This window comes from Mustela putorius, unplaced genomic scaffold, assembly GCF_011764305.1.
Source record: "Mustela putorius furo isolate JIRA1106 unplaced genomic scaffold, ASM1176430v1.1 tig00000281_pilon_pilon_pilon, whole genome shotgun sequence".
In the NCBI taxonomy this organism is placed as follows: domain Eukaryota; kingdom Metazoa; phylum Chordata; class Mammalia; order Carnivora; family Mustelidae; genus Mustela; species Mustela putorius.
In genome coordinates this window covers 3680647-3703158 of record NW_025421343.1, presented here as the reverse complement: position 1 = coordinate 3703158, position 22512 = coordinate 3680647, and the positions used below count along the sequence as shown (strand labels likewise).

At 39.4% G+C, this 22512-nt stretch overlaps 1 protein-coding gene across 1 annotated transcript; it reads left to right on the top strand.

Moving 5' to 3' along the window:
• The first annotated feature begins 1778 nt into the window (after positions 1-1778).
• On the top strand, positions 1779-19978 carry DUSP11 (dual specificity phosphatase 11). The gene is made up of 9 exons (XM_004742212.3): positions 1779-2026; positions 3463-3538; positions 8021-8152; positions 11588-11711; positions 15419-15479; positions 17669-17715; positions 17988-18063; positions 18289-18495; positions 19491-19978. The coding sequence occupies exons 1-9, from the start codon at positions 1926-1928 to the stop codon at positions 19684-19686; spliced, it is 1020 nt and encodes a 339-aa protein (XP_004742269.1). The 5' UTR covers positions 1779-1925; the 3' UTR covers positions 19687-19978.
• The last annotated feature ends 2534 nt before the right edge of the window (positions 19979-22512 follow it).

The window sequence follows — 22512 nt, the reverse complement described above, 5'->3', positions numbered from 1 at the left end:
ATAATAATTCATATATAACATTGGTTATAACTTATATAATAATATATTTTAGCATTTAATATCTTATAGTCATTATTTATTCATGCAGCTAGATAGCACAGCAACTGCCATGAACTCCATATACTAAAGAAGTAATCTTAAATATATTTTTTCACTTTTTTGTTATATTACCTCATTTGTATCATTGGTATGTTTGTAGAATGTAGGGTTTTTTTTTTTAAAGACTTTGTTTATTTATTTGTCAGAGAGCACAAGCAGGGGGAGCAGCAGGCATAGGGAGAAGCCAGCTCCCTACCTAGGTCTGGATTTTCTTCTATCAGCTATAACTGAGTTTGTTGTGTCTTTTAGCACATTGGAAGTGTAGAACCGATATACCTTTTGTAGTTTCTGATAGATTTAAGTCACTTTTCATATGTTATCATATCCATAGATATATATACCATTCTGTTTTTGGCTACTCCATGCCTATTGAATATTTTTTTTCATAATTCAAAAAAATATTTTGATTGAGCACCAAAGTTGAATGTACCTAATTTTAAGTTTGCAAATGTGCTGTTCTATCTTAAATCTTTTCTTTTCCCAAATAGCAATTTGATAAGATTGACCTGTTTTACATTATGTGTAAGTGTTCAGAATTATAAATGCTTATAGATATAAACTGGATTAGAATATGATTGTCCCAGAATTGTTAAAGCTAGTGATCTTTTTACCCATTCATTTAGTCATTTATTCAATAACTCTGATCTTTCTGACCCTCAGTTTGTCCAGATCTCAAATGGTTGTGAAGACTAGCAGTGTATATATAATACTCTCAGAAATTAGAAACTAAAAAATACAAACAACAAAAAAACCCAGCCTGCAATTTAGTACTCTATTCTGCCTTCAGACCTACTGTAGGACATGTTGTCCTTTGCTGTTCCACATATAGCAGAAATTAAGTTTTTCTAGCAGGTACAGATCCCTATGCCTGATACTGTGTGGAAATCTTAGACTTGAGCTTCTACTCTTATTTGTTTTTTTGTTTTTTCTAAAACCTAAATACCTACTGTCCACCTTTAACGTGAAACTCTAAGGTGCATGATAACAATCCAATAATAGTTTCAGTGTGAGTGAGAGTGCCGCTGATACAATATTTTTGGAGGGCAGTGAGGCAGTATCTTTGAAAATTTTGAGTCTACATATCCTTCACTCCAACAATTCCACTTCTAGGGATTCAGATATAGATGTATACATATTTCAGGGCATTCATATTGCAGCCTGTCTGTAATACAGAACGAAAACCTGAAAAAAACAAAAAGTCCATCAGTATTGGACTGGTTATACAGATTATGTTTCTTATAATCAATGCAATACTATGCATACCAGGCATTGAAAAGAATAGAACGGATGTATGCATAAATTGGGAAAATTCAGCATCCAAAATAGATTGGAGGATACATATACTACACTGCTTTTGTATAAAATAGGAGATACGTACATATGTTTATATATAGATAGATAGATAGATATCGATATGTATATACATATATACACACACACAGTAAGTGTGAATGTGAGCAGTTGGAAAATATCTGGAAGAACCACACAAGGAACTGCAAGAGTGGGACTTAACTTTCACTCCATATCCTGCACTGTTTGAATTCTGAAGTGAACCAACATGCTAATCAAACCTGTGCTACCGGCCCCCAGCTTAGGAGGGCACTGTAGTTCCCCGACTCCTGTTTAGTAATCAAACTATAGTCGGCCGGCCTGCGTGGTTACGTCATCACGGCTGTCGGTGGCGCGTGCGCAATAGCAAAGGGCCTGGGAACGACGTGGGTTGCTGCCTATTCGCTTCCGGTCCCGGATCTTGTTTTGGCACCGAAGGCGCTGGGCTGGCGGCTTTGTCGCTCTTGCCGTTGGGTGGGCGGCATCTTGGGGCCCAGATGAGCCAGTGGCATCATGCCCGCGGCGGCTGGGGCCAGGGACGCGCGTTCTCTGGACGTAGCTCAGCCAAGAAGAAGCGCGGAAACCACGTCCCGGAAAGGTAATCAGCCTTGGCCCCGGGGCGTGGCCCTCCAGCTCCGAGCTCCTGGGCCTGGGCTCCATCTCTTGTGGTGGTTGCCTGCCCCTGTCCCCGCCGAACGCTTGTGGTCCGCCCCAGCTGGGAGGCACGATGTTCTAGCTGTTCCGCCCACGGTCTCCGATCATCTGTGAGGTTCTGATTTTTCCCCATTCTGTTGAAAGCGAGGCTCTGGCCATTGCTTTTCCGGTAAAATGCGGAGGGATGGCTTAAGCTGGGACTGCCAATGTTGGGGACAACCCCTTAATTACCAAATTGGAGTCTCCCTCAGCTCCTCGAGCTGTGTTATTTTGGCACAGCAAATATGACTAATAACCTAGTTCGAGCGAAAAAAACCCACCAGGACATCCGAACTTTTCCATCGAAAAAGCTGATTTATAATGTTTCTAGGAATTATGGAGGGGATACTGTTGCTTCCTAACACGTCTCATTTGAGATGGCTGCTTCTGTACAAATGATTAATTTTGAGGCTTTGGTTGTGTGTGCATTGAACTCTTGTATTCCTTGAGCCCTTCCTTTCCTTCCATCTTCTGCATCAGGTCCCTTTCATTTTATCTCCTTAATATCTTTAACCTGTCAGTTTCTGTCAGCATCCAAATACAGAATTTGACCGATCTGTTGCGGTTAGGTCCTAACTAGTGTACGTTTATCTACTCTTGTTCCTTCCAATCCATTCTTCACACAAGAAGTCATTTTAATAAACTAGTTCAAATATTGCTCAAAAATATATATCAAAAACATTGTTTTAAGAATAAAAAGAAACTCTTTACCATGGTCTTTTAAGTCTCTGCATAATCTAGACTCTTCTTTTGCTTCTCCAGCCCCATCTTGTGCCACTTTTGTCCTCACTTTCTGTGCTTTAGCTACTGAATTAACCTTATTTAACTAACTCATCCTACAGACATCAGCTCCAGTATCACTTTTAGCTGTGACTCCTAACATTACTAAGTGAAGTTCACAGCCCCTTTTCTATCAGGTTGTCTTTTAAAATATGAACTTGAAGTTTCCTATTGATTGATTTTGATGGCATCAGTTGTATAAGGACTAAAAATAAACTGAAGTGAAAGAACTGAATTTAAATGATTTTAGTTGACAGGTATGTATTAATGACATCTTAGTATTCAGGATTGGTCTAGGTTTTATCAGGGATACAACAGTACTGGCCAACTCTGGCTTTAAGTCTGCCTTACTTGTTGAGACTTTTGCACTGTTTTGTTGCCTTGTATCTGAGAGAGTGGAAGTTGTTACTAGGTGGTGTTGAATAAGTGGAACAGCAAAATTCAAAGCAAAGAGAAGAGGGGACCTACTGTGTGGGCTATGGTTTCCATTTACAAGGAGCCTTCATTCTATTCAGGGAGACAGGCTAACATAAAATCTGGCTAACAAAAATGTATTAATAGGTGGAAAGACTACCTCCCAATTGGACAACGGATGCCTGGGACTCGTTTCATTGCTTTCAAAGTTCCTTTAAAAAAGGTGAGCAAAAGTAAATTCAGTATTCTTTCACAAATCCGAATTCATGGTGTAGAATACTCGTGCTTGAGCATGTCACACTGTTTCTCTGCCCCCCCCTTGTTTTTAAAAGATTTTATTTATTTATTTGAGAGAGAATGAGTGAGAGAGAGCATGAGAGAGGAGAAGGTCAGAGGGAGAGGCAGACTCCCCAAGGAGCTGGGAGCCCGATGCGGGACTCAATCCCGGAAGTCCGGGACCATGATCTGAGCCGAAGGCAGCCACTCAACCAACTGAGCCACCCAGGTGCTCCCCCCCCCCCGCCCCTTTTTTAAAAGTTTTTATTTTGTATGGTAATCTCTGTATCCAGTGTGGGGCTTGAACTCACAACCCCAAGGTCAAGAGTCCCATGCTCAGGGCTACCTGGGTGGCTTAGCTGGTTAAGGGTCTGACTCTTGATCTAAGCTCAGGTCTTGATCTCAGGGACAGAAAAAATAAGAGTCACATGCTCTATGCCAGGCACCCTTCCATTTTCCCTTTTTAATAGCAAATACTTTGTTAACTTTGTTATATCCCCTTTACTATTCTGAAATAAAAATCATATATAAATACTACGTCCATACTTAATTTTAAAGAAAAATATCAATGTAATGCTGAAACCAATAACATACACAATAAATAAAGTAATTTATAAAAAAGTAATATGTATTAATTTCAGTATGTAAATATTTGGGCATGCCTATTCTAGAAATAAAAACATAGTCAATTACTTCCATCATGAATACAAAAACTGCAAATCCAGGTTGAAGTAGGTGGGTTTTCTTGCCTTGCTGGCAGAAATTTCCATGATAGTGAACAGCTCTTAATAGATTTTTAAATAAAACCTAGTATACGATCTTTACTTGGCTGATAATGTGATTACTGTCTTGGAAAAGTCAATGTACTTTAAAACTAGGCCAAAAAACTCGTGTTTATTTGTGAAATGAAGTTAGGTTCTTTTTTTTTTTTTTTTTTAGATTTTTTATTTATTTATCAGAGAGAGAGATGGAGAGAGAGCAAGCACAGGCAGACAGAATGGCAGGCAGAGGGAGAAGCAGGCTCCCTGCCGAGCAAGGAGCCCGATGTGGGACTCGATCCCAGGACGCTGGGATCATGACCTGAGCTGAAGGCAGCTGCTTAACCAACTGAGCCACCCAGGCGTCCCATGAAGTTAGGTTCTAAGGCTTGGATAATTGTGAAACAGTTTTTCACCTGTACGAGCATTGAATAGGATATTCCAAAGTCATTCTCCGGGTGGCCCCTGAAGGAGGGCACACCCTGAGGCACCATTGGCCATGCAGGCCAGCAGCAGTGTCTCTGGGGTTGCGGGGGTCTTCGAGGTAAAGCAGAGTCTGTGAGGTGAAGCTGAATGAAGGTCGTCCTGATGTTTTTCTGAAAACGTGTCTGAGGATGGCTGTGATAAAATGCGATAAAATGAGCACAATTGCGTGTAATGAGCATTTAGGTAGCTGCAGGGGAGTGAATGTTCCAGTCCATAACTAAGGTGGTAAAAAATTCTTCATTGCCTCAAAGACATGCAGTTGGAATGAAAAATGAAGACTTGGTCAAGAAGACGTGAAGTGAAGCAGATGATGAAAATTAATATTTTAGTTAACCTTGATCACTCACAAGTTATGTAGAAAAACACATGTGGAGTATTTTTATTTTTTTATTATTATTAAAGATTTTATTTATTTGAGAGAGAGAAAGTGCGTGTGCACAAGCAGGGGGAGGGGCAGAGGGAGAGGGAGAAGCAGGCTCCCCGCTGAGCAAGGAGCTAGCTAGACATGGGGCTTGATCCTAGGACCCTGGGATCATGACCTGAGCAAAAGGCAGATGCTTAACCGACTGAGCCACTCAGGTGCCCCTATTTGAATACTCTTAATTGCAGGGCAATAAAGTTTCATCATAAAAAAAAAAAAGTAATTCAAGTATGAGACACATTTGTAGGACTGTAAGGAATTTGTCAAGATTTCTAGCATTCATAACCCCTGTTCACTAAATGCTAGTAAGACCCCTTCACTCCCATCATCATAACCAATAAACACCCCAAAAACCCCAATGCTGTGGATTAGTAAGTCAAGATTTCAGCAAGGAGATCCTGAAAATTGTGTTTTTGTTTGAACTAAGGAAGGAATAGGTGGGGATAACATTTGGCTAGTATAAAAAGAATGAGAAAATGGGGCGCCTGGGTGGCTCAGTGGGTTAAAGCCTCTGCCTTCGGCTCAGGTCATGATCCCAGGGTCCTGGGATCGAGCCCCGCATCGGGCTCTCTGCTCAGCAGGGAGCCTGCTTTCCCCCTCTCTCTCTACCTGCCTCTCTGCCTACTTGTAATCTCTGTCAAATACATAAATAAAATCTTAAAAAAAAAAAAAAAAGAATGAGAAAAGACTTATGTCTCATTAAACTGGCCAGCATAGAATGGATTGGTATCTGGAAAAGCATACTTTGAGTATGTTGGGAATTTATTTAGTTTGTGACTCATAGGTCAGAGTTCCTTTATTACCTGTTATGTTAGTTCTTCTGCATCTAGACTTAAAAACTAGTCTTTTCATAAAGGTAAACATATGGTTCTTACTCACATCCATCAACACCAAGCATGGTGCTATTGAATAAGTTGAACAGTGTTTAGCATGTAATAAATATTAGCAAATATTTGTGGAATGGACACCCCCCTCCCATTTGTAGTTACTGTGAATTATCTCCTATATTGCTCCTTTCCTCTGTGCGATTGTCCTAATTCCCTAACTCCCTACTCCATGGCCTCTAAAAGTGGATTTCTGAGGTTCTACCAGAGTCCCTGCTTAGCCTCTTGCCTAAAAGTACATCAGCAAGATAGAAGATAGGAAGACTCCATGGTTTCCCTTCCAGCCACAAATCTTTCCTGTATGATACGGTTATTTAGGCCCTGTAAAGGGGATTACAGAGCTGCATAACCACCCCACTGCAGGTCTTACTTATGCTCTGAGTCAGGAAGTAAAATGTGACATTGATTTCTTGTGTGTTTCATGGAAGTCACCCAAAGAAAAAGCAGTCCCAGTACTTGACAGTCAGTTCTCATGCACATTGGAATATAAATTAGAGTATGTTAAGTATCACATAAATGCCATGGCAAGAAATATCAAGGATTTCAGAGGAGGGAGAATTGATAACAGACAGAAAGCCTTCCTAAAGGGTTTGTGACTTAAATTACTTATTTAAAGTTAGTTGTTCACACAGCTAGAGATGATAGTTGATCCATCGGTCCTAGGTCTGCAAGAAGCTTACTGGACAGGGCGCCTGGGTGGCTTAGTCGTTGGGTGTATGCCTTTGGCTCAGGTCATGATCCCAGGATCCTGGGATAGAGCCCCACATCGGGCTTCCTGCTCAGTGGGAAGCCTGCGTCTCCCTCTCCCACTCCCCCTGTTTGTGTTCCCTCTCTTGCTGCGTCTCTCTTTGCCAAATAAATAAATTAAATATTTAAAAAAAAAAAAAGCTTACTGGAGAGATTGTATGCCTTACTGTAATTAATTTTCTCTTCAAAACTTTCACAGTATTGTGTGGAAGACAAATCATCAATCTGTCAAATCTTCCTAATTAATTTATTATAAATTTAACATCATCTCAAATAGGGCAATTCTAAAACTCATAGAGAAAAGTAAACCTAAATAGCCAGGAAAATTCTGAGAAAGAGCAATAATGGTGGAAGGGATCATGTAGCCCTGCCAGGTATTAAGCCTATATCAAAAGTGTTGCTAGGGCACAGGGAATTTTCAGGACAGTGAAACTATTCTGTGTGATACTATAAGGGTAAATATAGGTCATACATCGGTCAAAGCCCATAGAATGTATGATACATACTGATTTGAAAATGACATGTCAGTGTTGGTCCATTCTAACAAACGGACCACAGTGCTATGGAACGTTGATGGGGGGACTCTGTGGGGGGGTAAAGGAGAGAGGGTAGAAGAGGGAACTCTGCTTTCTGCTCAGTTTTGCTTTGAACCTGGAACTGCTGTAAAAGCTAGTCTGTTAGTTTAATAATAATAATAAATAGTGTGTTGCTGGCATTTGAATAACCAAACAGATCAATGAGCAGAGTATGTAAATAAGCTAAATACATAAAACAATATTTAGCAATAAAAGCCACCTTTCATATATGTAAGTACTCAAGAAGTACTTAAAAGTACCTATTTACAGGTGTTCCATGTGGAGCTGGACATACAGTGGTGGGCAGAATTGATGTGGTCCCTGCCTTCTGAGAGTTAAAGTCTGGTTGGGAGATCAACATAAAACAAACACAGAAATACAAAGAAGTGAGCTTATTTTCTTCCCTCTCATCTCTAGAAGAAAGGATTGTAATGTAGCTTGTCAATTCCAGCAGAGTGGAAACTTTGCTTTGAATCTGTTGTGTTGGCATCACAAGGCTTGAATAAATGGAAAAGGATTTTAAGCACATGTTTGCTCTTTCTTATTTCATTCTAACAGAGTTTTGAAAAGCACCTTGCTCCAGAAGAACGTTTTTCACCCTTGGATCTTTTTAACAAAATCCAAAAACAGAATGAAGAACTTGGACTAATTATTGATTTAACTTACACTCACCGCTATTATAAACCAGAGGTAAATGGAACCCTTCATTGAAAAGAACCTACTTTCTGCCACTATAATAATGCATAGTAATTCAGGAATTGCTGTCTTGTGCTAAGGTGAATGTTGGCTTTCTTCCATGGATAATAGTTCAAAAGGGAACTTAGTGGTTTCCTTAAGTACATATTTCTTATTGGTGTCTCAAAATGAGATTAAAGATAGGAACTAAAAACTGTAGGATAGTAGACTCTGTATGTGCTGAAGAAATTCTATAAGCTTCTTTGTTCTATATTTTGAAAATGAAATAAACTTTCAGTAACTCTAGTAGCAAGAAATGCATATCCATTATGTCTTTAGCACTTATTTTAAGCAGTTGCCTGAGCATGTGAGCATTGTGGTAAAAGACAACTGTTCTCTAAATTTCATGCTTTTCTTTTCCTAGTATCTCTTTTTTTTTCCCACAATATAAATGACTTTATTTAATGAGCTGAATTCAATTTAAATGAGTAACTGCATACAAGTAACAGATCTGAATAAATAACAACTTCATTTTTCATCCATCCTTGCCATTAAATATGCTTTGCCATATATTACCTTGCCATGACTGACTGACTTATTTTTACAACTGTGAGTGACCAGTAAGTGACCAGAAAGCTCAAGCTATAGCAGTCAGTCCTAGTATCTCTTGATAAAAGAGCCCATATAATCTCTTGGCCTGTGTGGCATCCTGGTGGAAAGGAATTATCCTTGTGACCAATTTCGTGGCCTTGGAAACAGTAACCCCTAATGTTTATTAATATTTGTAAAGCAGTTTGCTATTTAAAAAGTACCTTTACATGCTTTAACTTAGTTAATCCTCGCAACAGTCCTTTGCTGATGAAGCATTAGCAGTACTGACCTCTCCTGCTGAGTGCTTACTCTGCACGAAGCTCAGAGGATAGATGATTGCAGTTGCTCAGTCTATAGATGATAGAACTAGAGTCTCAAAAAAGGAAGAATTGACACTTGAATTCAGTTATTCCTCTTGGTTTTTTTTTTTTTTATTGTGGTCATATACACATAAATAATCATCGTAAGTGTTCATAAGTATACAATTTGGTGGCATTAAATACATTGACAGTGTTGTATAACCATTATCACTGTCTTTAACCAGAACTTTTTCATCATCCTAAACCAAAACTATACCCATTAAATAATCCCACTTCCTCTCCCTGCAGCAGTAACTTCTATGCTAGTTTCTGTCTCTGTGAATTTGACTATTCTAAGTACTTCACATAAGTGGAATCATACGATATTTGTCCTGTGTCTAACTTACTTCACTAAACATAATGTTTTCAAAGTTCATCCATGTAACAAAATGTCACTCCTTTTTATGGCTGAGTAATACTCCATTACGAGTACATTCACTATTTTGTTTATCCATTCACCTTTGATGGACGCTTGAGTTATTTCCACTTTTTGGCTATTGTGAATAATGCTTCTGTGAATACTGGTGTACTGGTACTGGGTCAGAGCCTTGCTTTCAGCTCCTCTAGATGTGTAGATAGGAATGGAGTTACTAGATCATGATAGTTTCATGTTTAGAAACTTTCAAGAAACCATCAGACTTTTCCATTGTCGTTTTGTTTTTAAACAGTTATCACAAGTTTTAAAAATACACAAAACAGGCATAATACTTTGGGTAATCATTGTACAACCATGAACTCATCCAGCTTTAATCTTTATTAATTGATGACTATCGTGTTTCATCTGTACACCTACTGGTTTCACCCCCATCCCATATTATTTTGAAGCAGATCCCATAGATCATATAATTTAACCTGTATATTTTTGGTATTTATATTTAAAATGTAGGATTTTTATTTTTTACTATCATTATTTAACATTCAGTATCCAGTCAGTGCTCAAATTTTCAGTTGTCTTCTAAGTGTCATAAAAAATGTTTTTTAAGAGCTTGAATTAAATCCAAATAAGGTCCACACTTGGATTATTAGGTCTCTGACGTCTTATTTAGTCTGTAGGTTCTCCCTCCATGTCTCTTTCACTTTCTTTTTTTTCCCCTGGTGAATTTTATTTTTTGGAGAAACCAGGTATTTTGTTCATTCTGATTTGATGATTCCCTCCCCATGTGTTGTTAACATATTGTTCAGTCCTTTTATTTCCTATAAATTGGTAGTTGGACCTAGAGGCTTGATCAGATTCAGGCTTGTTTGGGTTTTTGTTTGTTTGTTTTTTGTGTTGTTTTTGTTTTTGGAGGACAGTTTCAGGAGTGATGATATGTTCTTCTGTGGAGACATATAAGTGATTATCTCTTTCTGTGATACTAGTAGTCATTGATGATTGATACCTACATCCATTAATTCATTTGGGACTTCAAAAAATAATGAATTCTATTCCTTGTTCATTTATGAGCTGGGTATATTTTTATCAAGAGAAGCTTCCTCTTCCTCCTCATCTATTTGGTTGCCCAATTGTAGAAGCATTTTATTTAATAGGTGTCAAAATGATGAGTTGATGCACTAATATCCTCTGGTGGTAACCAATAAATTTATTTATTTACTTTTTGTATCATTATGGACTTCATTGCAGCTATTATTCTCATTGAGGCAGAAATTGAGGCCCTGCCTTTACCCAGTTGCTTCTCAGTGTGGCTCTTAAGTCCTTTGGACATGACATCAGTTGTTTCTAGGCTTCTTCTGGGCTCAGGGCTAGGAAATGTGTTTAATATAAAACAAATCATAGGTTCATACTGGTACTTTCCATTTCAATTCAGAACCATAGGATTTTCATTTAACTTCATCTTTTATTGGTGTCTAATTTCTCCCACCCCAAGAATACCAGTTCTCAACAGTGCCTGCAATTTGCTTTCTCTACAATACAAAATCCAAGTTTTTCTGACACTGTTCTCCTGTTCTGCTTAAATCACAGCTGCCTTATAACCCTTAAGATATAAAATATTTTTTAAACTTTTTTTTAAGATTTTATTTATTTATTTGACAGACAGAGATCACAAGTAGGCAGAGAGGCAGGCAGAGAGAGAGAGGAGGAAACAGGCTCTCCGCTGAGCAGAGAGCCCAATATGGGGCTCGATCCAGGGCATGACCTGAGCTGAAGGCAGAGGCTTTACCCCACTGAGCCACCCAGGCACTCCTAAGATATAAAATATTTAGTAGAACTACTTATTCATCATTTTATATACATGTATTCATATGGACTCAGCTTTCAGGTTTGTATGCCAATTGCCTCTCCATTCTGTACAGTTTTTTATTCCCTATTCTGTAGTTAGGGAATAACTACAGATGGTACTTCCTGGTTGGAACAGCTTGGGAAAAATGGCTCTTTTTTCAGAATTACTGACAAACTATGTTTATTAATAATCTCTTGGTTTATATTCTGGCTTCTCAGGTTACTTTTTACTTCTTTCCTTACAAATGGAATAATATGCATTTTCCTGGTTTTGCCTTATAGGACTTTCCAGAAACTATTCCTTACTTAAAAATTTATACAATTGGGCATCAGGTGCCTGATGATGACACTATTTTTAAATTCAAATGTGCTGTTAATGAGTTTTTAAAAGAAAATAGAGATAACGGTGAGTTTGTTGTTGTTTTTTCTTTTACCTGAACTTTGCTATGCATTTTGAATGGGGATGGAACTTCTAGTGTGTTTAATAGTTTTAACGTTAGGCTTGTGTTTGCTAATGTTAAGGTAGATATGTCAGATGGTGGAGATAGATTGAGGTGTTCTTACTTTTATGGTCACAGATTAATTAACAATTTAGTTTGACAAATGGCTTTAATAAGAAATGTGAACTAGCTTCCTCATCTCTTTTAAAAATATTTGGGAAATATATACGAAAATTAAAACATTCATTTATCTCATTTATTGGTTCAGAGGTGAGAGGTATGGGGGGAAAGGTTAAGGATGTCAGGGTATTGGGTCAAAGGGTATGGGGAGCATGACTTGTGTGACCCTCTGCTGAAAACAAGGAAAAAAGATGTCAAGGTCTTGGTGTATATAAAAGAGACAACAAAAGGGAAAGATTTGGGGTGAGATGGAGCTCTGGAAGCAGAGCAAAACAAGGTGCACCCGGGGCATGGCCTCTCCGTTGTGCACATCTCAGATATTCCTACTGGTTTTCCACTTGGGTACAGATGCGGAAGGACACTTCTACCTCTCATTCAGACAAGGAAGGACCTAAAAAGCTGGCGCTTCTTGTTCTTGCTTCAAAATCTGTCTTACTCTGTGGGCAATAGATCTTAGCAAGCTATTAGCTTCTGAATTTTAAGGATCCACCTACCTATTTCTGTACCTGACTATCAGAAAGAATGTGGTATTTGCCATATTTTAAGACTGAGGAATCTTTAGTCTTTGGAAAGCCACCAATCTATAGGACCACGTGCTTATTTTATTCTCTAAATTTAGCTTGAGGAGCCTATATTTTGTTAAGTAAATATGACAGAGAGTAAATCTTCCATATATATACATAGACATATATAAACAGGGAGTAGGAGAGAAAAAATAGAGATAGCGGTGGGGAAGTAGGGGATGGCAGGCGAGAGAGAAAGGGATGGGAATTTTAAGATAATTTTTCAAAACTGTAACCTGGTTGCCTCATGCAGGCACTGGCTTTTCAATATCTTAAGCCCCGCTCCCAGATCTTCCCCATACTTTAAAACTTGGGAGGCTTGGCCCTGCCTCTGACAACCACAGCATCTATGAAAGAAGTAGACTCTCTGATTTGTATTAACTCGTCTTGGAAACATCGCCTCGTAGGATGTTAGGGTGCGGCTGCCAGGCTGCTCGTGGCTCCCCGGCTTCTGTGTGTGGCTGCTGTACAGTATCCCTTCGGTCCCGTGAGTCCATGTGAACAGGGCCGTCAGTTTTGTTTGTTCATGTGCTGTCCCATGTTGGTCTCCTGCCTGTGTTGTGCTGACTTCACTGAGCTCTCAGCCCTGGCAGTCTGGAGAGCTTGCTTTTGATCCATTTTGGCTCCTTCTGCTCTAAGCCCCTCCCACAGACACCAGGCTCTCTGAAGAAAAGGAGGACACTCAACTCTTCACTCCCTGGAGCCGGTAGAGGCTCAGAAAATACGTTGATTCAGTAAATGCTGAGAGCCTATTAGATTTGTTGGCAGGGCCCAGGGATACAGAGGTTCATTAGAAACTGACAGTACCCAGGAAGACAAACGTGTGGTAACTGTAAGAGAGTGGGTTAATTATAATAAAAGAATTAAGTATTGGGACGCCTGGGTGGCTCAGTTGGTTGGACGACTGTCTTCGGCTCAGGTCATGATCCCAGAGTCCCGGGATCGAGTCCCGCATTGGGCTCCCAGCTCCATGGGGAGTCTGCTTCACCCTCTGACTTTCTCCTTGCTCATGCTCTCTCTCACTGTCTCTTTCTCAAATAAATAAATAAATCTTTAAAAAAAAAAAAAGAATTAAGTGCAACAGGAATATGGAGGAGAGGCTGAGGGAGGCCTGACCGAGGAGACAGCATTTGAGCTAGGCTGTGGGGAAGAGGATTTTGCCAGAATATTCAGGTTTGGGGAGCAAGTGCAAAAGGCACAGGCCTTGACCTTGCGCCCAGGAGAGACAGCCTCTGTAATGACCAGAGGATAGCGTGAAAGGGCATAGAATTCACCTGTTGAATTTCAACAAACATTTATAGGACACCTTTTAACTTAAAGGCACTGTTCTAGGAAGCAGAACGGAAGAAAGTTTTTGCCCTTTTATACTCTGCATTCTAGTGGGGGACAGGAATAAATAAGTAACTATAGGAAATGTTAGATGGTGATAACGTGCTTTGGAGAATAACAAACAGGATTCAGAAGGGAGGGCCTGTGTTGGGTGATCAGGGAAGGTCTCTCTATTAAGATGTCATTTGAGTAGAGCCTTAAAAGAAATGAGGAACCATTGGATATCTGAGAAGTTTGGGGGGACAGAGTGTTGCCAAGCAGAGGGAATATTAGGTGCAAAGCCCCTGAGGCAGGACTATGCTCAGCACAGCTGCAGACCAGTGCAGCTGCGGTGGGGAACGTGTATGAGGTCAGCGCTGTAGAAAATGGGGTCTGGGAGGTTGGCAGGGGGCAGGAGGAGGTGGTCATGGAGGTCCCTGAAAGTCCTGGTATGAATCATTATGGACATACAGTTCAGGTGGAGAGACTGATGATACCCTTTTTAAAGAGTTCTAAATGCTTTGTTGAAAGTTTGGGCTTTTTTCTATGCTAAATGGAGATTTTTAAGCAAGGGAGCAACCCTACGAGTTTGTATTTTAGGAAGATCCCCATCTTCCATATGAAGAATTACTTGAAATAGACAAGATTTAGAGGTAGGGAGACAGTAACCCAGGCAGGTGATGAGTGCTTTCCTACCAGACACCACCGAGTCACAGACAGACATTTTGCAGAGATCAGCTACACTTAATCGTTCATTTAATTTCTCACACACTTTAAATTTATTTTATTTTTTAAGATTTTATTCATTTGAGACAGAGAGATAGAACATGTGTAGGGGCAGAGGGAGAGGGAGAAGCAGACTCTGTGCTGAGCCGGGATTCCGAGGTGGAGCTCAGTCCCAGGACCCAGAGATCATGACGTGAGCCAAAAGCAGACGCTTAACTATCTGAGCTATCCAGGCGCCTCTCACGTAATTTTTTCAAACGATGGACTAAGAGATACTATGGCATAGCTGGAGAAATCTTAGACTTGATTCTAATCTTTGCTCTGTCTGCCTGCTTTGTAGCTTGGGCTTCCATCACCAAGTCTGACTTTTTCATCAGCAGACTGTGGTGCGTAGGGAGCAGCAAATGAGAGCAGGGAGGGAAGCGCTTTGGGAATTCAAGAATCCCGCAGAAACTGTTCTTTTTCATATTCAGTATCCAAAGAAAAGGCATTTGATTTGTTTTACTCAAAAAAAGTTTGATTCTTCTAGCCTGTTTTTTTTTGGGGGGGGGGTTGCATTCATTTTCTGTAATTAAATCAGTTACTGATGGACATTCTATAGTAAGAAGCTGGGTTCGTCTCCATGCCATTTTGGCTGTTAGTACCTGACTAGGCCTTCCCCAGTTACACGATTGCTTCTAATAGGGGCTATGCAGAATTTCTCAGGGGCAGTGAATTTCGACTTTATGTGAAATAATTTTTTAGAGTGTATTCCTAAAATAACACACTCCTTATCAGTTATTCCTTTTCAGGGTTGTGGTAGTGGCAACTAATAAATGGTACTCTAAAGAAAATAGTAGGATTTGTTTTAAGTGTATCTACTTCACTTATTTAACTCTGTATTCCTTATTTTGTAGACAAACTTATTGGTGTTCATTGCACCCACGGTTTAAACAGGACTGGCTATCTCATCTGCAGGTGAGTCGCCAACCCCAGGAGATAGACCACGTTTAAGTTGTTGTGTTTACAATAATAGCGTAAGCTAGTTGCAAAAAATGCAGTCAGTATTGAAATGTATGAAAGTTTAGAAAGCAGTCTTGCTCCCCACCCAGAGATTACCAGCAGGAACAATTTACTACATATTTTTCAGACTTAAATATGCAGACAGATATAAGTTTATACATGTAATATAAAGGTGTTAATATTTAGACATCCCGTTTTATAATTTAATATATTGTGGACATCTTCCTATGAAAATATTTGGAAACCTCATTCTTTTTTAGAAGCTGCAATGTTTTATTGTTTTCTGATGAACATAAAAGTCAGTAGTTTTTAATATTTTAAAACATTGAATCAGTGAACATTCCTGTATGAACAAATTTGAATATATATGCTATTTTCTCAGATAATTTAATTCAGAATGGAATTTCTGAATCAAAGTATTGATACATTTGTTCATTCAGAAAAGACTGAGCATCTGCTCTGTGTAAGCACTGTGCTGGGTGCTAGCAGAAAGACCTCAGAGACTTGACTTGCCTTTTGTGAACTCAAGAGAGTATGAATAGACATTCAGGAATCACACATATGCATGTGGAATTACAAATCTGATAAATGCCAAAGAGAGGGACATGGTACCTGAGAGCATATTAATAGGGGTATTTGTGCTTAGCATGGAGAATACAGAATGTTTCTTTGGGGATGTTTGAGCTGATACCTGAAGGATGATGAGGTTAGATACTGTTAGACACTGGGGAGAGAATTCTAGGCATAAGGAACAGCAAAGACTGATAATAGGAAAGCATATGCTGTGTTGGAATGAGCCAGGGAGGCTGGGCCATGGGAAATACGATGTTAAAATGGAGCAGAAAAGTTAAAAAAAAAGGGGGGGGGGTGTTGGGTGTGGGAGTGCCTGGCTGGTTCAGTCGGTAGAGCATTTGACTCTTGATCTCAGGGTCATGAGTTTGAGCCCCAGGATAGATTACTTACAAATAAATAAATAAATAAAAGTTTAAAATGGAGGTGGAGGGGCACCTGGCTGACTCAGAAGGGCATATGACTCTTGATCTTGGTGTCTTGAATTCAAGTGCCAAAGATTACTTTAAAAAAAGTTTACGGGGAGGAGCTAGATCACGTGGTCTGTGTTTGGACTTAAGAGTAATTGAAAACCATTGAATGTTTTTTGTTCAGGGTGAGTATGTAGAACATAATCACAGTTGCATTATCAAGCCATCCTTTTGATGCTAAGTGGAGAATATACTAGACATCCCGTTTTATAATTTAATATATTGTGGACATCTTCCTATGAAAATATTTGGGGAGGAAGAGTGGAAGCAAGGAGAAAAGATAGGCTTTGTAGAAATCAAGGCATGGCGGTGGCTTGGACCAGGGTGTGGTGGTCATTTGGGAGGAAAGATGTGGACATATTCTAGAGCTATTCATTGATAGGACTTGGTAGTGTGTTGAGGGTGAGGGAGAAATGGCTGGCGGTGGCAGTGATTCCTAAGCTTCTGGCCCATAGTGTTGGTTAGATAGTATTTAGATTTGAGTTAGTATTTTTCCCAATTTGTCTTTTTCTGTTGTTGGTTCCTGATAAATACTGTCATATTAAGTAAGTGTCCTGTTTCTAATATACAAAACACTTTGATAAAAATGACTGTTGTGGGGCACCTGGGTGGCTCTGTAGGTTAAGCATCTGCCTTCAGTTCAGGTCATTATCCCAGGGCCCTGGGATTGAGCCCCCGTATTGGACTCCCTGCTCAGTAGGGACCCTGCTTCTACCTCTCCCTCTGCCACTCCCCCCTGCTCTGCTCTCTAACTCTGTCTCTCAAATAAATAAAATCTTAAAAAACAAACCCAAAAATAACTGTTTATTTTTATCAGATACCTTTTTAACATCTGCCAATTTGGTCCTTTATTTTCTTCTCTTTCATTTAGTAATTAAGTTGTATTAATGTAAATAATTACATTAATAGATTTGCTAGAGTTGGGTCATCCTTGGAATAAAGGCTTTTTGTGGTCATGATATATCATTCTTTAATTATGGGATTAGATGTGCTAATATTTTCTTAGGATTTTTATGTATGTAAGTGAAATTGGACCTTTTTTGAAAACACTTGATTTTTTTCTTTTCATATATTTAAATGACTTGAATTATGTTGTTTTGTTAGATATTTGATTGATGTACAAGGCATGAGGCCAGATGATGCAATTGAATGTAAGTATAAGGGTTGTCACTATTTTTTCTTTTTATAAAAGTTGAAGGTGGAAATGTAGATGAATTTCTCAGATTTTGGAGAAGAGAAATGTTTGTAATTCATTTGCTCTGATATAATACATTCTTTTGCCAAAAGTTTATAAAGGGATGTATCTGGAAATAGTGAGGTATAACTGCCTGAATGATTAGTCAGTGGCTTTCAGCTTTGACATGCTTTCTCTGGGAAAGATTTGCTTTTTGTAGTGATTTTTAACAGTTCACCCACTCTTCAGTATTCAATAGGTGCCGCGGACATTGCTTGGAAAGACAAAACTATATTGAAGACCTTCAGAAAGGTCCCATCAGAAGGTAAGTTGCATTTTATATGTGAGATCTCTGGTTAGGGAGATCTGCTTTTACGTCATGGAAGTTGTATGTGTTCATTCTTCTTGTACCTTATTTACTTGCTCAGGGAACTTTAAACAAGCAGGGAGGGGAGGATGGGATTGTTATTTTCATGGGCCAAAATATCGTCACTAAATTGGCTACGGAATTTGGAAACCAGTAATACTGTGTGGAAACATTCTCTTTGAGGAATTGGGATTCCAGTGTATCCAGATCAAGTGGTTTTGAAGATGTAACACACATGATGGAACCAGTCCACCCCACTATTAACCAGTCCACACCACTGTATAAGCCTGTTAACCAAGGACATTGGTATAACCTACATCAGACCCAAGGTTACCCAGTTCCTTCTCGGCATTTCCACAGCCAAACCCAGGATTTGCAGCAGTCAGTAAGGTATCTTTTCTGTCCTCTTTTCTAGAATTGAAATAGAAATTTATATTGTAAATTAGTGCAAACACATGAAAATGGTGAGAACCGATGTTTTCTAGCTGACCAGAGGTATCATTTGCGCCATATTTTGCATTCAGGGCTGGAAAATAAAGCATAGGATGGGAAGGAATATGTGAATTTTCAGAGGCAGTTGGGAAAATGACTTGGAAAATTTCACTGATTCTAAACTTAGTTTAAGCCAAAAGTTTGATGTGATTACCAAAAAGGATCTTGCATTCTTAGGCTCTATTAATAGTGGTAAAGTTTGCAGAATAAGGAAGGTTGTTATTTAAAGAGTAAATACAAATTATAAGGAAAAATATAAAATTCCAGTATGCTATATTACATTTATTGATCTTGCTTTTGAAACAATTAAATTTCAATCTTAATTTCCTAAATTTGTTACATGTAGTTAATAATTAGAATTTCTATTCTTTTTTTTTTTTTAAACATTTTTATTTATTTGACAGACAGATCACAAGTAGGCAGAGAGGCAAGCAGAGAGAGAGAGAGAGGAGGAGGAGGGCAGGCTCCCTGCCAAGCAGAGAGCCCGATGTGAGGCTCGATCCCAGACAGCTCTCTGTTTTTAAAAAGAAATACCTTAATACTGTCTACATCAACTCTGCAGGACTTGGGGAGAAAGTATTTGATTAGAAAAGTGGGCATTTATCTCTGTAGGGAAGGGTTGGAACAGCTCTTGGGAACCTACTGTGTGGCAAGGTGTGTGGTAGGTAATTTAAATACATTGTCTTAATTTGCCTTGAAAACCACCCATGAAGATGGAAGGTATTACCTCCATTTTATAAAGAACTAAGAAATCCAAAGATGAAGCAGTTTATCTGCTAAGGTTGTACAAGGAGAAGACAGTAGAACCTGAGTGTTTGTGTATTATTTTATAAAGCTTATTAAGATATTTTATTAAAACTAATAATAATACATTACTTTTTGTTTTCTTTAAGAAAATTTTCACAGAACCAGAACATTTACCAGAGAGGCCATATCCCTCCTCCTGGTCCCCCTGGAGAGGACTATTCACAAAGGAGGTACTCTTGGAATGTAAAGCCAAACGCCAGTCAAGCAGCCCAGAATACAGTGTGGTATCCGGGCAGTTACTACAGACTCTCCTATCCAACCTATTGTGGATGGACCGAATGATACAAACCTGTCCTAGAAATCTCTCTGCAGATAGAGCAGGACTGAAGACAGTTGAAGTGACTTTTTATAAGATCGGGTCAAATGTGAGGTTTATAATCTATTTTATTGCTCCTTCATGTGTTCAAGCTTAAAGAAAAATTACATTGATACCTCTTTGTCGATAAATATGCAGTATTTGCAACAGTAAAGGAAATAATCTGTCATTCAGTCTTTTTTTTTTTTTTAAAGGAAGATGGTATTTTAGGACTGAGAAAGTAATAAAGAATTTCCCTTGTAAATTATTTTTTAAAAATTCTGTCTTCCTTATCGATGTGTTTCTTTCTGACTAGACTTGTGATAGGAGGGTATGTGCAGAACTTTTTGGTGTTTTTGTCATGTTCTATTATTGGCCCAATCATTAAGGCTATCTTTTTTTCCCCTAATTGTTCAAGATTTCTATTAAAACCTACCTAAGAGACAATCTCTTTAAAATCTACTTGAAGTTAGTAATTATATTTTTTTAAGACTTTATTTGTTTGAGAGAGGTAGAGAGAGAGCACAGGTAGGCAGAGCAGCAGGCAGAGGGAGAGGGAGAAGCAGGCCCGATGCGAGGCCCGATCCCAGGATCTTGAGATCATGACCTGAGCCGAAGGCAGACGCTTAACCGACTGAGCCACCCAGGTGCCCCTAGAAATTGTATTTTTGTGGTTAGACATTTCTTTCTTTGGTAGTCTGCTGTGGGATTTGACCCAACTTCTTTCACTGAATTGTCAGATATACCATCTAATACAAGAACAGATAAACTTTTAGGTAATAGACTCTCAACTGGGCAAGAGAAACTGATAAACCAGAATGCTGGTTAATTTACCTGACAGGGTAATTGTTACCAACTGGGTAGAACTATTCAGAAAACTTGAGAACTTTTATAGACTATAGAAGTTCTTTAATGAACAAAATAGGATACAACACTTAAAGCCTGGGATGTCTGGAAGACTTGTGGACAAGGATGGCTCCTTGTTTTATTACTTGTCTGTTGAACATAACCCACTGGGATCTTTTTGCTCTTGCCTTACAGTAGAGTGGTGCCTTGATCTTGACTTTTTCTGTTCTCTTTCCTGAGGGTATACCTCTGGAACATACAGATGGATCACTTGGGAGGTGTTAAATATTTCTAGTTGCAGAGGAAGCCAGAGACCCGTTTGCTCAATAAAGTGTCTCACCAACATGACATCCTAAGCCTCAGTAGATATTCGATGAGTACTTGGGCAGCTTGGCTTCATTTTTGTTTTTAAAGCTTCTGACTTTGAAGATTTGTATCCTAGAATGTCTCATACTGCATGCGACAGGCATTTTCTTTATCGTCTTTTCCATCTGAACAACATGTGGAACCTGACTGTGAGGAAGTGCTCTAGTTTGGCCAGTCCCCTGGCCTGTGTCTCATTAGCTCCGTCACGCTGCTGCCCGTCATCTGAGATGCTCAGGAAGTGGTCCTCGGCCTGCCACATGTAACAGATTTGGAAGTTCTTCTTGCTGAAAGGCTGCTCTTGTGGCTACACCTTGAAGGCTCACATGGACTGAAACTGGAGTCAGACAGATGGTGAGGCATACGGGAAAGAACAAGCAGGGGCAGGCGTGGGAATCCAGCTACTCTGATGGTTTTCCTTGGCAGGCGGTTTCCAAGGAGGCCGTTGCCAGCAGAAGTGCCCTCCTTAGAAGTACTGCTGCCTTCAGAAATAGTGACCCTGTTATCCCCTCTGTCCCCTTCCCATTTCAGTCAACGTGGTTTGTTAAAAAACTAAACAAACAACAAAAAAAGAGGCTGCTTTCGCTTTCTCATGTTTCATTTATTCTTCACCATACTAGAGTTCTGGTTTCTACTCGCACCATACCCCTTAAAAGTCTTCTGGCTAAAGGGACCAGCCACTCCCATTTTTTTAAAAGGTCTTCAGTAGCCTTTTAAGCTTTTTTAAAGTTTTCATTTTTATTTAAAAAACACGTAGGGGGACGCCTGGGTTGCTCAGTTGGTTAAGCAGCTGCCTTCGGCTCAGGTCATGATCCCAGCGTCCTGGGATCGAGTCCCATATCGGGCTCCTTGCTCCGCAGGGAGCCTGCTTCTCCCTCTGACTCTGCCTTCCACTCTGTCTGCCTGTGCTCGCTCTCGCTCGCTCTCTCTGACAAATAAATAAAATCTTAAAAAAAAAAAAAAACACGTAGGAATAGTTTAAAATTCAAATAGTTCTACTGAGATTACAGTGGAAAAGAACAGTCCCTCCTCCTGCCCCACAGGTATCACTGCCCAAAGGCAAACACTAAATATTTGTTTGTTGGAGAGGGAGAGTGGAGAGGGGCAGAGGGAGCAAGAGAATGAATCCTCAGCAGGCTCCAAGCTGAGTTCTGAGCCCAATGCAAGGCTCCATTGAGACTTGCATGTGTGAAATGGGTATAGTTTAATCTCTCGCTCCACTGATAATTTGCTAGGCTGTAGACTTGTAGGTAGGCCCTTTGAATCCACTTATTCATACATTTTGTTGTTGCTCCTGAAACCCTGTGCTATTGTGATTCTCAAGCTTATATTTGTGACCTGTGATTTTTCTCTAGAAGGCTTTAGGATCTTCTTTATCTCAAATATCCTGGAATTTCATGATATGTTTAAAAGTGGTTTTTGTTTTTTTTTTTTTGTAATGCTGCATACTTAGTGAGCCCTTTCAGCCTGGCAAGTTGTGACTATCAGTCCTGGGAAATTTTCTGTTTTTATCCCTTCTATTTCAGGATCCTCTATTAGTTGAATATTGGATTTTTTTTTTAAAATGTACTTTACGTTAATTATGTATTTTTTCTCTTATTTTC

Coding starts and splice junctions, on each gene's coding strand:
- DUSP11 (XM_004742212.3), top strand. CDS start 1,926: ATGAGCCAGTGGCATCATGCCCGCGGCGGCTGGGGCCAGGGACGCGCG. Junction 18,064..18,288: donor CAGAAAGGTCCCATCAGAAG/GTAAGTTGCATT, acceptor ATTCTCTTTGAG/GAATTGGGATTCCAGTGTAT. Junction 18,496..19,490: donor GATTTGCAGCAGTCAGTAAG/GTATCTTTTCTG, acceptor GTTTTCTTTAAG/AAAATTTTCACAGAACCAGA.